The sequence below is a fragment of the Salvia hispanica genome, chromosome 2, assembly GCF_029641045.1.
Source record: "Salvia hispanica isolate PSC_SH4W2 chromosome 2, Shi_PSC_v1, whole genome shotgun sequence".
In the NCBI taxonomy this organism is placed as follows: Eukaryota; Viridiplantae; Streptophyta; class Magnoliopsida; order Lamiales; family Lamiaceae; genus Salvia; species Salvia hispanica.
Window position 1 is genome coordinate 5,092,992 of NC_142693.1, and position 15,807 is coordinate 5,108,798.

General features: G+C 37.8%; 1 protein-coding gene across 1 annotated transcript; it reads right to left on the reverse strand.

The window, feature by feature from the left end:
• Positions 1 to 11,310: 11,310 nt before the first annotated feature.
• Positions 11,311 to 13,756, reverse strand: LOC125185259 (uncharacterized). Its single transcript, XM_089064113.1, has 5 exons — positions 13,542 to 13,756; positions 12,030 to 12,144; positions 11,860 to 11,949; positions 11,676 to 11,774; positions 11,311 to 11,597 (listed from the first exon to the last, which is right to left on the reverse strand). Exons 1-5 carry the CDS (start codon positions 13,607 to 13,609, stop codon positions 11,493 to 11,495), a joined length of 477 nt encoding a protein of 158 aa, XP_088920239.1. The 5' UTR covers positions 13,610 to 13,756; the 3' UTR covers positions 11,311 to 11,492.
• Between the last annotated feature and the right edge of the window lie 2,051 nt (positions 13,757 to 15,807).

Sequence of the window (15,807 nt, forward strand, 5' to 3'; positions counted from 1 at the left end):
AATGATACCTATGGCTCTAGGAGATAGGATTTGAATTTTATATTCCCTCAATGCACGAAAAATAAGACAAATAAGACAAGTCGAAAAAAAGTTAGTACTTCAGTCCCCTAAAATTTATCTCACTTCGACGCACACGAGTTTTAAGAAATGTACTATCTCTGTCCGTGAAAATTTGATACATATTACCATTTCGGTCCGTCCCTAAAAGTTTGATACACTTCACTTTTACCATTTTTGGTAGTGGACCCCATATTCCACTAACTCATTTCTACTCACATTTTATTATAAAACTAATACTTTAAAAGTAGGACCCACATCCCACCAACTTTTTCAACTCACTTTCCATTACATTTCTTAAAACCCGTGTCGGATCAAAGTGTAGCAAATTTTGGGGGATGGAGGTAGTAATAGAAATGAGTTGAAAAAGTTAGTGGATTGTGAGTCTTACTTTTATGTATTAGTTTTATAATAAAATTTGAATACGAATGAGTTAGTGGAATATGGGGTCCACGGCAAAAAAATGGTTGAAATGAGACAAATTTTGAGGGATGGACGGATATGGAAAAATAGGACATATTTTCAGGGACGGATGTAGTAGGATAGAGGTATTAATGGAATGTGAGGTCCATATTATTAGTAAGAGAGAAAGGAAGAACAATAAGACGGAAGTTGTTGAAAATTTTTGTGTTTTAAACACGGTCTATTTTTTGTGGACAATAAAAAATTATAAATGTGGTCTATTTTTCGTGGACGTAGAGAACACTGTTATCGTGCGTGTGTTTAGTCAAGGTAAGAGGTGATCATGTGGAATTATGGGGGTGTATAGTGAAGATAATGTGGTGATTACGTGTTATTAGCAATGGATTATTACTGCAAAATAGTTGCACATATCAGACTTTGGGGATTTGAATCGTGTTCCGTGGCAATTTAGCTAAAATTCCTCCTTTTTCTTGATTTATTATTATTTTATCATACATTCATAATTGTCCAGTTGAACATTCAACGTACTCGAATTATTATTCTTGACAAAATAAATTTGTATAATTATTTAGATGCATTGTGGAGTAACACTACTGAGATAGAAGTGAGAGAAGAATGACGGAATCATATCCATGTTCTGCAACAACAGAGATTCTTCTATCACAAATCCAGATTGATATTTCAAATTCACGAGATGCAAAATTAAAAAATGATACTTAGATCTACTAGTAAAAATGTAAAATTATACCCACATATATTTACATAGAGTTATAACTTATAATGATTTTTATACATATTAGAAATTACCAATATACCAATAAAATTACAAGTATATAAAGATGGTTTGAACCAACTATACCCAAGATTTTCTGCTTTTTGTGGTAATCAGATATTTTGTCCAAGCAAGCCAGCCTATCCAAACCATTGATTAACATCAACTCTACCTCTTTTTCACCACATTTCCACCTTCTCCAACCCAATCAAGATGAAGTGAATCAAGTTTAAACTCGAAAATGTGACAAAGTAGAAATTCCATCCAGCCCCTAGGAGTTTAAGTAGGTGAGATACTCTTCAAAAGTAGTTGGCCTATACCTCGCCGGGTTATCTTCCGATACGAGCTCTTCAATCGGCCGGTAGAGCTCCGTAGACCTAAAAGTGTCTCTGAAGAAACACGAGACTGAAATTCTCGAGGACGAGATATTCACTATAACACTCTGTGATAAGCACTAACAAACCTGTCATTCGTTACAAGCTGCAGCAACCAAGAAAACATAAATTAACATCAAGTTATATATGAATCATGATACACCATTACATACATTGTAGAGAAGAAAATATTGTCAATTACCTGAAGAAGATCACCAATATTTACCACCAGAGCTCCAGGCACAAAGGGCACATCAACCCACTGGTTCTGGTACAGGACTTGCAGGCCTCGTACCTGGTCAGTCAGCAGCACCGTTAGGAAGTCGCTGTCAGCGTGCTGGGGGGTCCCTAGGGTTAGCTCCGGCTGAGGACATTCCAGGTAGTAATGCAGCAACATAGCGATCCCATCCGCGCATTTCATGTCCACGAGGTGATAGGCCTTTAGACCGAGTGCCTCAGGATAATAGTTGAAACAAAATTCTTTCTAGCTTCAAAACTTGATTTGTGTATTCAATCATTATATCACTGCAGAAATCCACAAACAAACATGCAACACAATATCTAGCTTGACATGATCATATGATCCAAATGATGTAAATTTCCAATTCATTTCCATAAGAGTATCCACAGTGGGAGGGCCGTGGCTCTTGGCCCGGAGTCGGCCCAGGCGCGGCCCCCCACTACTGAGGCGAGAGAGGGAGTCGGCTCAGGGGGTGGCGAGAGAGAGGCGAGCTCCCAGCCAGGCTGAGGCCCTTGGGCGCGAGGCGCGGCTCGCCACTGCACGGGTCGAGAGCCGCGGCCCTTGGGCCTCCGAATTTTTTTTCATTTTTTTTTTTTTCAAAATTTTTATGTATTCATCATTTTTCCTCCAATTTTTTTACCCCAAACCAAACTCCACTCTTTCCAATTGATTTCAATTTACTTTCAAAACATGGATTCCGACGATGAAAGTTTTCAATAAGCGATCGATCAGGAGTTCGATGAACTAGTTGCAGCAGTGCAAGCTGAAGCCGACGAGGAGAAGGCGGCGGCGGCGGCAATCCCTCGGCCGATCTATCATAAGCGGTATATCAACCGTGACCATGCCGGGGCCAACCAGCAGTTGATGGAAGACTACTTCGGCGATAACCCCCGTTATCCGCCGGAGATTTTTCGTCAGCGATTCAGAATGTCGCAACAACTCTTCATCCATTTAGCGACGTGTCTCAGCGGTACAGGTGCTTCACCTTGCGACATGATGCCACTGGTCGACTCAGATTGTCGACATATCAGAAGTGCACCGTGGCAATTAGGCAGCATGCCTATGCCGGGCGTGCTGACATATTCGACGAATATCTACAGATGGGCGAAACGACTGCCCTTAAGACGCTGCGACAGTTTTGTAAGGGTATCAAAGATATCTTCAAAGGGGAGTACCTAAGGAAACCAACGGCCGATGAATGCCAGAGACTGATAAATATGCACGGGACTACGCATCATTTTCCGAGGATGTTGGGCAGCATCGATTGCATGCACTAGGAGTGGAGGAACTGCCCGGTGGCTTGGAAGGGGCAGTTCACTTCTGGTTTCAAAGGGAGACATCCCACGATGATCCTTGAAGCCGTTGCTGACTACCGCTTGCGAATCTGGCCTGCATATTTTGATTTCGCTGGGTCGAACAACGACATCAACGTTCTACAATCGTCGCATCTCTTCAATGAAGAGTCTCGGGGTGAGGGTCCGCAAGTCAAATTCGTGGCCAATGGCACGTAGTACAACATGGCATACTATTTGGCCGATGGGATATACCCTCGCTGGCCCGTGTTTGTGAAGACGATCCAGCAACCAGTTGGGCCGAAGCAGACCTATTTCGCAAAAAAACAAGAGGCTGCTAGGAAGGATGTTGAACGGGCTTTTGGAGTCCTCCAAGCGCGATGGGCCATTATCCGATGCCCGATTTGACAATGGCACAAAAATGATGTCGCAGACATCATGACTGCGTGTATCATATTGCACAATATGATAATAGATGATGAAGGCTTTGCTGCAGAGCGCTGGGCACCGGAAGATGGTGCTAGCACAAGTCACGGTATTGCAACCCCCCTGCAGATGGGTGTACCGCGCAGTAATGCATACTTGATTCAGGGCTTCACTGATATGCGGAGGGAAATATCACATTCAACACTGCAAGCTGATTTGGTTGAAAAGGTCTGGAACCGTAGAGGAGGGGGCGCAGTGTGATATGGGTTCTCGGTGTTGTTCGTGTGGTATCGATAATTTTCGTTTGTATAATTTTCCCTTTTATTATAATACAGCGAAATTTTTTTATTATTATTTTAATTTTGCACTTTGTGTTTTAATTATTATAGGTAAATAAATTTTATTCTAGCTAAAATTAAAATATAACAAAAAACTTTAGAAAATAATTTTAATTGGTGGCCCTCATTGTAGTGGCCAAGTTTTCATGGGCAGGGCCAATTTTATTGGGCATGCCCAAGAAATGGTGGCTTGGGTATATTCCCAAGAGGGCTACCACTGTGGATACCCTAATAATATGACATATTTTACTATTGTAAATTCACATCAAATTTTAGACATTTGAAACACCAAAAAGCATATCCTAACTCAAAATCAAATATACACCACAAAATAACACTAAATTTCATCATCATCACCAACAAATTAAACCAATTCTAGAAACTCTGCAACAATCAATGGCCAAATTACCTGCAAACCGCGGGCAATTCCTCCGGTTCAGGAAGATCCGGTGCCATTTCACAGTAAACAGTGTCTCTTCAATTAGCCGATGGCGCGCTATACAAATCAAAGTTGTTGTTGTATACAACCTTAGATTTCATATCCCTCGTATACCACTTCCTCCTCTCTTCATCATCTTCCGCGAAGAAACTGTTGGGAAATAAACACGGGCAATCACGAATATAAAGGAGAATGAACACAACGAATTGTTTACCCAGTTCAATACAAAGTGTATCTACGTCTGGGGGCGACCCCAAGCCAGGGATTTCACTATATAATTTTAGGATGATTTTACAATGAGGGGGCACCTCTATTTATAAGCAGAATAGAGAGCTCTAATTCTAGTAAAACTAGGAAACATATTATATAAGGAAATATCTTTTATGGAATAAATCTATCACAAGGAAATATACTTCTAGGAAACAAATCCTAAATATGGTAGGAGATATTTTAGGCAACATAATTAACAATCTCCCACTTGGAGACTAACAACTCCTACGCCACCATATCTTCGTGATCTCATCCCTGCATCCGCTTAGCATCACCTAACCTTCTCTTCAAGTTCCAAGGCCAATTGAAGCTATGCATAGCTTCAATTTCACTAAGGTCACAGTAAACATGTCTGCTAGATTCTCACTTCCAAGTATCTTCTCAAGTTGCAGGATTTTCACCTCCACTAGGTGTCGAATGTAATGATACTTCAACTCCACATGCTTTGTCCTAGAATGAAACGTTGGATTCTTTGCCAAGAAAATAGCACTCTGACTATCACTGTTGAGTCTGCTACTCTTGTTCTCCTTCCCAAGTTCATCTTCTCTTTGTTTGCCTCTGTCGCAGCTACATATTCAGCCTCCGTAGTAGACAAATCAACGATCTTCTGCAACTTAGAAGTCCATGAAATAGAAGTACCACCATAAGTAAATACATACCCGGTGGTGCTTCTTCTCTCATCAAGATCATTGGATGCCGAGTCTGCATCCACATAACCTTCCAGCTCGACATTCTTGCCATTGAAACATAAGACTCTTTCTGTAATACCTCTCAAGTATCTAAGGATCCATTTAACTGCTTCTCAATGTTGCTTGCCCGGATCACCCATGAACCGACTCACTCTCACTGCTTGTGCAATATCAGGCCTTGTACACACCATTGCATACATAATACTGCCAATTGCTGAAGCATAAGGAACTTTCTTCATTTCAGCACGTTCTTCTTTTGTACTCGGCGACTCCTTCTTCGACAGCTTGTAGTGACTGCCCAAAGGCACACTTACTGGCTTCGAAATATCCATGTTGAATCTTTCCAAAACCTTATCAATGTAAGCAGCTTGCGAAAGATACAATTTTCCTGCCGCCTTGTCACGCTCGATTCTCATGCCCAAAATTTGATTAGCCTCTCCAAGATCTTTCATGGAGAATCATTCAGACAATTGTCTTTTCAACTTATCCATCTCCTTTGGATTACCTCTTGCGATCAACATATCATCAACATATAATAACATGATAAGATAGCTCTTGTAAAACCTCGTGTAGTAACAACAATGGTCAGTGTAGCATCTTTTATAGCCAATCTCCATCATAAATCCATCAAACTTCTTGTACCACTGCTTTGGAGCTTGCTTTAGACCATACAAGCTCTTCTTTAACTTGCACACAAGATTTTCCTTTTCTTTTACTACGAATCCCTTAGGTTGTGTCATGTACAACTCATCCTCCAAATCACCATGAAGGAATGCCGTCTTTACATCCATTTGATGTAACAATAGATTTTCTGCAACTACCATACTCAACACTAAACGAATAATAGTCAGTTTCACAACAGGAGTGAAGACATCTGTATAATCAATACTGTATTGTTGCTCAAATCCCTTGACAACCAGCCTAGCCTTGTAGCGTTTGTTACCATCAGCTTCACCTTTGATTCGATAAATCCACTTGCAATGCAATGCCTTTTTCCCTTTTGGAAGTTCCACTAAACTCGTCATCCATGACAAATTTTCACCTTCGTTTATCAGGGCCTTCTCCTGCCTCTGCATAACACTCAGGTTCACCACCATCAGTAAGTAACAAATAGAAATTAGAGGGCGTGTACCTATTAGGTGCACGTCGCTCTCTAGTCTGTTTAGCTGGTGGAATAATCGGTGGTGGAGTGCTTGGTTCTTCTTCAAGCACCTCTTCAGCATTCTGGCTCTCCTTGCTCCCACTTGAGTTTGAGATGTCTAGCTCGACTACTTGGGGCTCAGAACTGCTAGAACTCGACGCCTCCAATCTATACTTGTATAATACAGGTTCATTGAAAATGACATCTCTACTGCGAATAACCTTACGGTTCTGCTCATTCCAGAGTCTATAACCGAACTCATCGTCTCCATAACCAATGAACGTACACTTAATAGATTTGGCATCCAACTTACTTCTCTCAACAGAACTTACATGAGCATAAGCAACACAACCAAAGATACGTAGGTACGATAGATTACCTCTTTTTCTGTCCAAACCTCCTCGAGTATCCGAAACTCCAATGGAACTGATGGACTGTTGATTAGGAACGCAGCTATGTCGACTACATCTGCCCAAAAATTCTTTGGAAATCCACTTTTCAACCTCATGTATCTTGCTCGCTCATTCAACATTCTGTTTATGCGCTCCGCGATTCCATTCTACTGTGGAGTTCCTTTCACAGTCTTCTCCATGCGAATTCCATTCTCTGCGCAAAACTCCTTGAACTCTAAAAGTTCATATTCTCCTCCATTATCGGATCTTAGAAACTTCACCTTTAGCCCGGTTTCAGTTTCTACAAGGGCTTTCCACTTCCTGTAAGTATCAAACGCATCAGATTTACTCTTCATAAAATAAACCCATACCTTTCGAGTGGAGTCGTCGATGAATGTCATATAATATTAAGAGCCTCCTAGGGACTTCACATGTGCTGATCCCCATAGATCACTATGGACCAACTCCAACTTCTGCGTCTTCAATTTTCTGCCTCCTCTTGAGAACTCACCATTTTCTGTTTCCCAAACACGTAATCCTCTCATAGGCCAACTTCAACTGTTTCCAGGCCCGGCAATAAACCTTTTGAGCACATTATCTTCATCCCTTTCTCGCTCATGTGGCCAAGACGACAATGCCACAAATCTACATTATTTGCTTCACTTGCAAGATCAATGCAATCTTTGGAGTTAGTTGTGGTATACAACGTACCCTCCTTCTTACCTCGAGCTACTATCATAGCTCCCTTGGTAATCTTCCAATTGCGGCAGCCAAATGTTACCGTGTACCCTTTGCATCAAGCTGCCCAATCGAAATCAAGTTTCTCTGTAATCCAGGAATGTGTCTGACTTCATTCAGTTTTATTACGGATCCATTGGATGTCACTACCTTCACGTTTCCCTTTCCCACGATATCTAAGGGCTCGTCATCAGCCAGATATACTTTCCCTAAATCGCCAGAAACGTAGTTTTCCATTACCTCCACATTGCTGCATGAATGGAACAACGCTCCAGAATCAAATACCCACGATTCCATCGGACTACTCACACTTAAGACCAACGGCTCGCCATCGTCATCTGACATGGTAGTATTTGTTGTATTCTTCTCTTTCTGATCCTTATTCTTATATTTCTTCGGTGCCTCACACTGATTTCTAAAGTGCCCAAACTCATCACAATTCCAGCATTTAACTCGATCCAAACCCTTCTTAGATTGGCTTCTTCCTCTGGATTTTGATCTTCCACGATTTTGCCTTCCCTTCGATCTGCCTCTCTGTTCTGTACTCAATACTGAACCAGAAGTAGAAGATCCTATTCTTTCTGGCGAATTTCCTCACCAATCATCAGATCTCTTACTCTGTCAACTGTCAGGTTTGTCTCTGCAGCAGTAACTACTGTCACTGTGCCAGCCCAACTCTCAAGCAGGGACGATAGCAAAATTAGGGCATGAATTTCATCAGCGAATTTAATATCAACAGAGTTCAGTTGCGAAGTAATCATGTTGAACTCGTTGAGATGTTGTTGCACCTCCTTTCCCTCTTGCATTCTAAAATTAAACAATCATCTAATCAGATGTACCTTGTTTGCCGTTGATGGTTTTTGATACATATCCTCCAAGATCTTCATCATCTCCTTCGTCGACTTTGTTGCAGTCGTGTGATAAGCCACCTCCTTGGACAACGATAGCCTAATCGCGCTCATCGCTTTTCTGTCCAGTAGCTCTCACTCCTCCGGTTCCATCTTTTTGGGTTTGGCTTTTAAAGGTTTCCACAGATGTTTACCTTACAGGTAATCCTCAATCTGCATCTTCCAAAATCCGAAATCAGATCCGTTGAACTTCTCTACAGCAATCTTCTCGTCGATCCCCATCATGATTTCTGCCTCTTAAACCCTAGGCTCTAGATACCAGTTGTTGGGAAATAAACACAGACAATCACGAATATAAAGGAGAATGAACACAACGAATTTTTTACCCAGTTCGATACAAAGTGTATCTACGTCTGGGGGCGACCCCAAGCCAGGGATTTCACTATATAATTTTAGGATGATTTTACAATGAGGGGCACCTCTATTTATAAGCAGAATAGAGAGCCCTAATTCTAGTCAAACTAAGAAACATATTCCATAAGGAAATATCTTCTATGGAATAAATCTATCACAAAGAAATATACTTCTAGGAAACAAATCCTAAATATGGTAGGAGATATTTTAGACTCCATAATTAACCGAAACGGCACGCCCCATCCACCATTTCCTCCAATACAACCTCCAGAATCTCATGGTTGATCACTTGGAAGAATCCCAAAGTCTCGGAAGCTTTGCGAATCGCGTCGACGATGGCCTTGCGCTTGATCGGATCATCGCCGACGCCTTCTAGGTCGAGCAATGGGAACTCCAATTGTGCACTGCCTGAGCTGATCGGTGTTTGTTGTGGATCAATTTGGGGGTTTATGAAGATTTTAGGAACTTGGTATATGTCGCTTTGGACTAAACCTTGAACGGTGGTTTTGGCATCATCGAAGGCTTTTACTTGAGTTTCCCTGGTGTTGCAGATTGAGCTCGCCATATTTGATTTGAAATTGATACTTCTATGGGGATGAGATTTGAATTTATTTGATTGCGGGTATGATTACTCAAGATAAGGTGATAATCATGTGGTTATTAGCTATGAGTGATTACAGCTACTGCAAAATGGTGGCTGATGATTTGTTGCTGACGTATACAAATCTGAATTTGGGGCACTAATTCATAGCTGCATTTCTTATCGTCTGGTTTTGAATCGTCTTCCGCGGCAAATCTATAGCCTATATGCGTTAGGCTAAAATTCCGCCTTTTCTCCATTTATTATTACTGCTACAACTATTTTATTATTCTCTTCTCCCATTTAATCAGAGTATTCGACTTAATTAATTTTGAATTGTAGTATGAAGTTGTATTACACATTCGTGTTGAGATTGAAACTAGACTAATCAAGATTATTGGAATTATTTGGATCCATTGTAACACTTGTGATAGAAATGAGAGAAGAATTGGGAAATGTGTGGTCGTCGCACCCTACAACCCAACGCGGTCGCCAATTGTTGCAGCTGAAGCTGTTGGAATATTATTAAACTTGATTTTGTAATGGAAATATCTAGTATAATATCTAGATACTATGTAGAATTGTCTAGAAATAGGCTTGAGAAAATATCTAGATATTTTAGTAAAATTCCCTAGAATGTTAGGCTAATATATAGATTTTTATGGAGAATAAATCTAGATATAAAATATAAAATATCTAGTAGAGAATTCTAGAATAGAGGATGAATGTCTATAGGGGAGTGATCAGTTGCTAACTCATCATTTAATTGCTAACTACAACCAATTTAAGGCCATAGGATTTTAGAAAACGTGTGGTCTACAATTTACCAAGTGTAATTTTCGTTTTTATTAATTAAATCGAAAAAGATATTAACTCATTGCTTATATTGACATTCTACATGTATTATATTGACATATTTTATATAGTATGTTGACATTTTTGTTGTACGAAAAAATTAAAAAATTTTGAATTTTTTTTCAAATTTTGACGTTGGAACATATGCATGTAGGATATCGTTGGAATCCTCATAAAATTATATTTAATTTGATATATGTTATATGAATTTAAAGTTTTGGGATTTCTTTTAAACGTTAGTTATAACTAATTTTATAGTTAATTGACATTAATACCCCTATTGATATTTTTTGGAATTAATGATATGGCCTTATTGACGTTTTTTATTGATGGAATTGACATTTCAGGGTTGATGATCTAAGGCTTTGGCTATTATTTAATTGTAGTTAGCAATTAAGTATTAAGTTAGTGATATAACACTCCCCAATGCTTATAAATATGGCATAGTTGTATCATTGTCCATAAGTTGAACAAGTTGAGAACTTAAGAAAGTTTGAGAATTAAAGTGCTCCTTTTGTTTACCCACATCACCAACCTCTCCATCACCAACCTCTCCTGAAACAACAGAAGCCTGACCAACCTCTCCTAAAACCAACAGTAGCCTCTCTCCTAAAACCAACAGTAGCCTCTTTTGCAGTGGTGGTTGCCGCGGTTGATCTCCTTTCAGCAATGCAGTAACATGCGACGATTTCGCATGGTCTTAGTACTGTGCAATCTATAAGTTATTGCACATGATCGAAGTTTATGTCATGAACACTTCAATAATTAGGAGCTTTTATTGACATAAAAGTATTGATTACTGTTATAAATAATGGAGTAGTAAAAGAAAGCATACGACTTAAACAACAAATCTACATCAGACAAATATCCAACTATTCTCAGATCAGTTTACATTCAACTTTCTTGTTTTGGCTTAACATACTTTGTTGTAAAAATAGCATTGTATAATGAAATTGTTAAAGATAATTGATTTTCTTTCGTGGGACAATAGTACTATTATTTTAACAGATGACACTATATAAATCATCAAAGAAGTTTCGGTGCAATTGAAACTTTGGAATTTAAAAGTAGCATTGTTCAGTTACTCTAGCTGGAAAATAAAGATGTGAAAACAAAATATCGAACTGATGTAGACATGATAATCCTACAAAAAAAGATAAGGTAAATTGCAACAAACCAACTAAAGCTGATTATCCATTCATCCTAATTGGTTTTTGCTTTAGTGGCCGCCTTCCTCTTTGATGATCGCCTTGGCAATGAGTTCTTCATCCCAATGAAGTAGAGAAGAGCTCCGAGCAATGCCAAACCCTAGAGAAAAGCATATGTAAGTGTCACGACTCCACGAATAATTCAAATCTCTTAAAATTCAACGGTTTTAAAGCATACCTGTGTAAACTTGACAAAGAGTTGATTAAACTCTCTCTGGTCAGCTTCATAGTTGTAGAAGTCATACAAGATGGGAGTTGCAATGGCTTGATGCAGCAGCTGTTACGATAATCAGAACCCATCAGAAACGAGGATGAAGCCCACGAGACCAGAAAATACGCATAGAGTGGATAGTTACACGTACCAGGATCACAGCTCCAAAAGTGCTATCAAAGACAAATAGGAGGCTTCCGAGAGATTTCAAGACGATAGCCCCCAGTATCAAATGTTTCATCTGTAATCATAATTGTCTGTGTCAGTATGCGACACGATGAGGTTTTTCTACACTGGATTAAGTAAATATAAGCTGCTTACATCTACGTGAGGGATTTGAATTCCAGTTTGGGTCACTACATGCTTGGAGAAAACATCATATTTCGGCTTCAAACTCTTCGCAGCAGGACCACCATCAACTCCAAATTCGCTGAACCTGCAATCATGGGACGCATAAGAAAAGTGTTTTGCATATGTATAGCTTACAATGATAGCACAGCTGCAACGGGCTAAACAAAAAGAGAGTTCAGAGGTCCAAGAACTTTACTATTTTTGTAGTACAATCAGCATATAAAAATAAAGTGTATATATCATGGCACAAGTTCCACATCCTAATTACTTTCTTAAACTCCAATCACCTCATCTAAAGAGAAGTTGACTTGTCATTATTTGTCACAATCACCGCAGTCACTAAAATTCCCACATAAAAATATTCAACAGACAGAACAGAGCATGCGAGATATTAACAATTAATGTTAGATTCAAGATCTACAGCTCATTAACAGCCAATACATCATAAATCTCAGTTCTAATCCTTCAAGCATGGACATCCAAGCTACAAAGCAGTTTGAGCCAAGAATGGTAAATGAGAAATTGAACAGACTAGTTCTTTTTCTTAGTTCATAAACAACATCTAAAACACATAATAAGAATACAAGGTGCTATAATGGTTCAAAAATGTTGGCCAAGATACTAAAAGTTTACTAGCTAGAGTGCCAGCTGCAAATCCTTCAACAAAATAGGTTGGATATTAGCGGCATACATATCTATCATCTTGTTAGGTACAGTGAAGAAACATGGATCAGTAAGCAAAACTTGAATTCGTACAGGGTGAACTAACTTATCCATTTTATGATCCTAAGGCTGAAACATTCCACGGAATCCCAAACAACCTAGAAACAGTTTCAGGATTCAGCCGGTTCATGGTTCAATTTCATTGGACGAATAAATCCTGAAAATGTAGCTCAAACCACGAATTAAAAATCAAAGAGCCACAATCAACGGAATCATATCCGTATTCAGCAGCAACAGAGATTCTTATCTCACAAATCGATAGTGATATTTCAAATACACGTGACACAAAATCAAAAAATGAGACCCAAACTTACTAGTAAAATTGCACTACCACAATCCACATCTATGTATAATATATATAGAGGTGTGTAATGACAGAAGCCATTCCATTCCTAGTGTAAAACGTAAGAACATGCCCGTTTACATATCAAAAAATGTTTTTTAATATACTAATAAAGCTTCTACATTCATACTATAATGATTATTTCACAACAATGGTTTGTATTCTTTCATAACAGCCATACGCCTAAACATACACAGATCAATTCAAATGTCAAACACAAATATCCACATCTTTTCCGAGCTCAAACAAATCCAGCTCTACACAAGCAAAATCTGCAGTCTCGATACTCCAAAACCTAATTACAGACTGGAAATCAACAATTGCGACAAAAAAAGGGCATAATTGCAGTGAAGCGAGAGAAGAAACACAAATCGGGAGAGCAGATCTGAGAGAGAAAAGGCAGCGGCAGGTCTTACTCTTGGTAGGCGGAGAGAACGAAGAGGGAGACGAAAAGCAGTCGGCCGAGGAAAGATGTGAACGCCATTGCAGCAAGGAACAGCTTCAGAAATGGAGATGTCTCTCTCTTTCTCCGAAAATGGAGATTGGTTTCTCTGTCTAGATTTGAGGAATTCAGACAGAGATTCAAATGGGGAAGGCGAGAGTGTACAGTGTCCTTTGAGATGCAAAATTGCAGTGCATTTATACCTTAAGCTCCCTTCATATATTGAACACCCAAATAAAATTAAATAAATTTGTTTGCTTTTTCTTCTTGGGTAATTTGCCTATACATTTTTTAAGTTTTATCAAATTCAAAATTTGCATAGTTAATTTAGTTTTGATTAGTTGTAAAATAAAAATAAATCAATAATTTAAAAATTTATAGGTAAATTTTAAAATTGATATGCAAAATTTAAAATTAACAATTTATGAGTCATTTCCTTTTGGCTTAACTACCTATAAAACTAATAAATTCGGTCTCATATTTTTCAAAAAATATGTATGTTGGATGGGAAGTAGATCGACTCCATCGTCAGCTCTTATGAATTAAAAAAAATATACTACTCCGTATTTAGTATTTAAGGTAGTCATCGATCCTACATTATGGTAACCAGTGGCGGAGGGAATTCAAAACAAGGTATATATAATTTTATTAGTAATGTATTTTACAAAAATTTCCAAAAGATAGCTATTATGAATATTGAAGGAAGAATCATCTAAGAAAATAAATTAGAATATAAGCTTAGAGGTCTCTTGATTGTCAACTTGATATATTCATGGAGTATATGAGAAAAGATAATGACTTTCAGAATTTGCAAGATTTTAGTTCTCTTTCAATGAAGTTTGTTGAAACAAAGAGGGATGTGACTTACTCCTTTGTCTTTTTAAGTTGATTTTGATTCTTCCGGTTGCTACTGCAAATGTAGGTACAGTATTTTCTGGAATGACGTTTGTGAAGAATAAGTTGCGAAATAGAATTGGTGATCAATCTTTGAATGATTGTTTGGTGACTTTCATTGAGAAAGAAATGTTTCTACAAGTCTCTGATGATGATATAGCATGTTGCTTTGAGGAAATGAAGACTCGTAGAATAATAAATTAAATAATATGTATAGTTTTGGTTTATTTTATATTAAAATACATGAGTTCAAAATTGAATAATATTTCAAATATTATTTTACCGCTATTTTCTATTTTTTTTAGTGGTATGTAATTATTTATTATACGACTCGTATACCCAGATGACAAATCCTGGATCTGCCACTGATGGTAGCTCTACCTTAATCTTTTTATTTAGTTTGGAGTTTACTTGCAACTTTTATTGCATTAATTAGTTCGACAGATGGAGAGCCATAATAAGTTTTCATTTACTGGAATCTGTTACTGCATCTTTACAAAGGTAGATGGATGGCCTATTTTATTGTTATATTCTAAGCTTTCCTTTCACCACGACCAACTCTTATAAATTGTAGACGAAGAGAAAACAAAAACGGAATGAACATTTTTTATAATATCATCTTATTTTTAAATTATCAGTCAATGAAATTGGATGGCTCATTTCCAACTGGTGAGTTGCCTGTTGCCATGCACTTAAGTATTAAGTCAATGCACAAAAATAATAAAATGTGACTTTGAATTAGTCGTATTCATATTGCATTTGTATAAAAATATCTCTTTGTATTTTACGTTAAATACACAATACTGAATAAAATTAATACGTCACTTTGTGTTAGATATTTAGTCTGTGTCATTGTATCTAGATAAAAGTGACCCGTTTGACATAAATTTACAAGTAATTTATTAAATAATTAAAAAAAATTATTTTACAATTTCCTTCCTTGGCTCACACCATATTTCATGCAGGTACTTGGAAATTGGGGCTGTCAATTTTTTATATGATAAAAATATCTAATATGCATATGTACAAAGTTAACGGTTTTTTATCAAGCTTTGTTGAGTTCATATTCTTATAGATCGATTTGTTCAAATTTTGTATAATTTCGAGTTTAATTTGAAAAATTAATTAAAATTAATATTATTATTTTACTTATTTTTTATATTTTAAAAAAAATATACCTTTAGATTTATTCTTTATGTTTGTGTAAATCAAGTTAAAAATTAGGTGTAATTGTGTGTTATTTTGTTTTAATCGCGTAATCAAGTTCATATCATTATTTTATTGCAATCATACTGCGTCAACTTAAATGATACTGCACTACTAACGGGTTCATGTCGTGCGAGGGT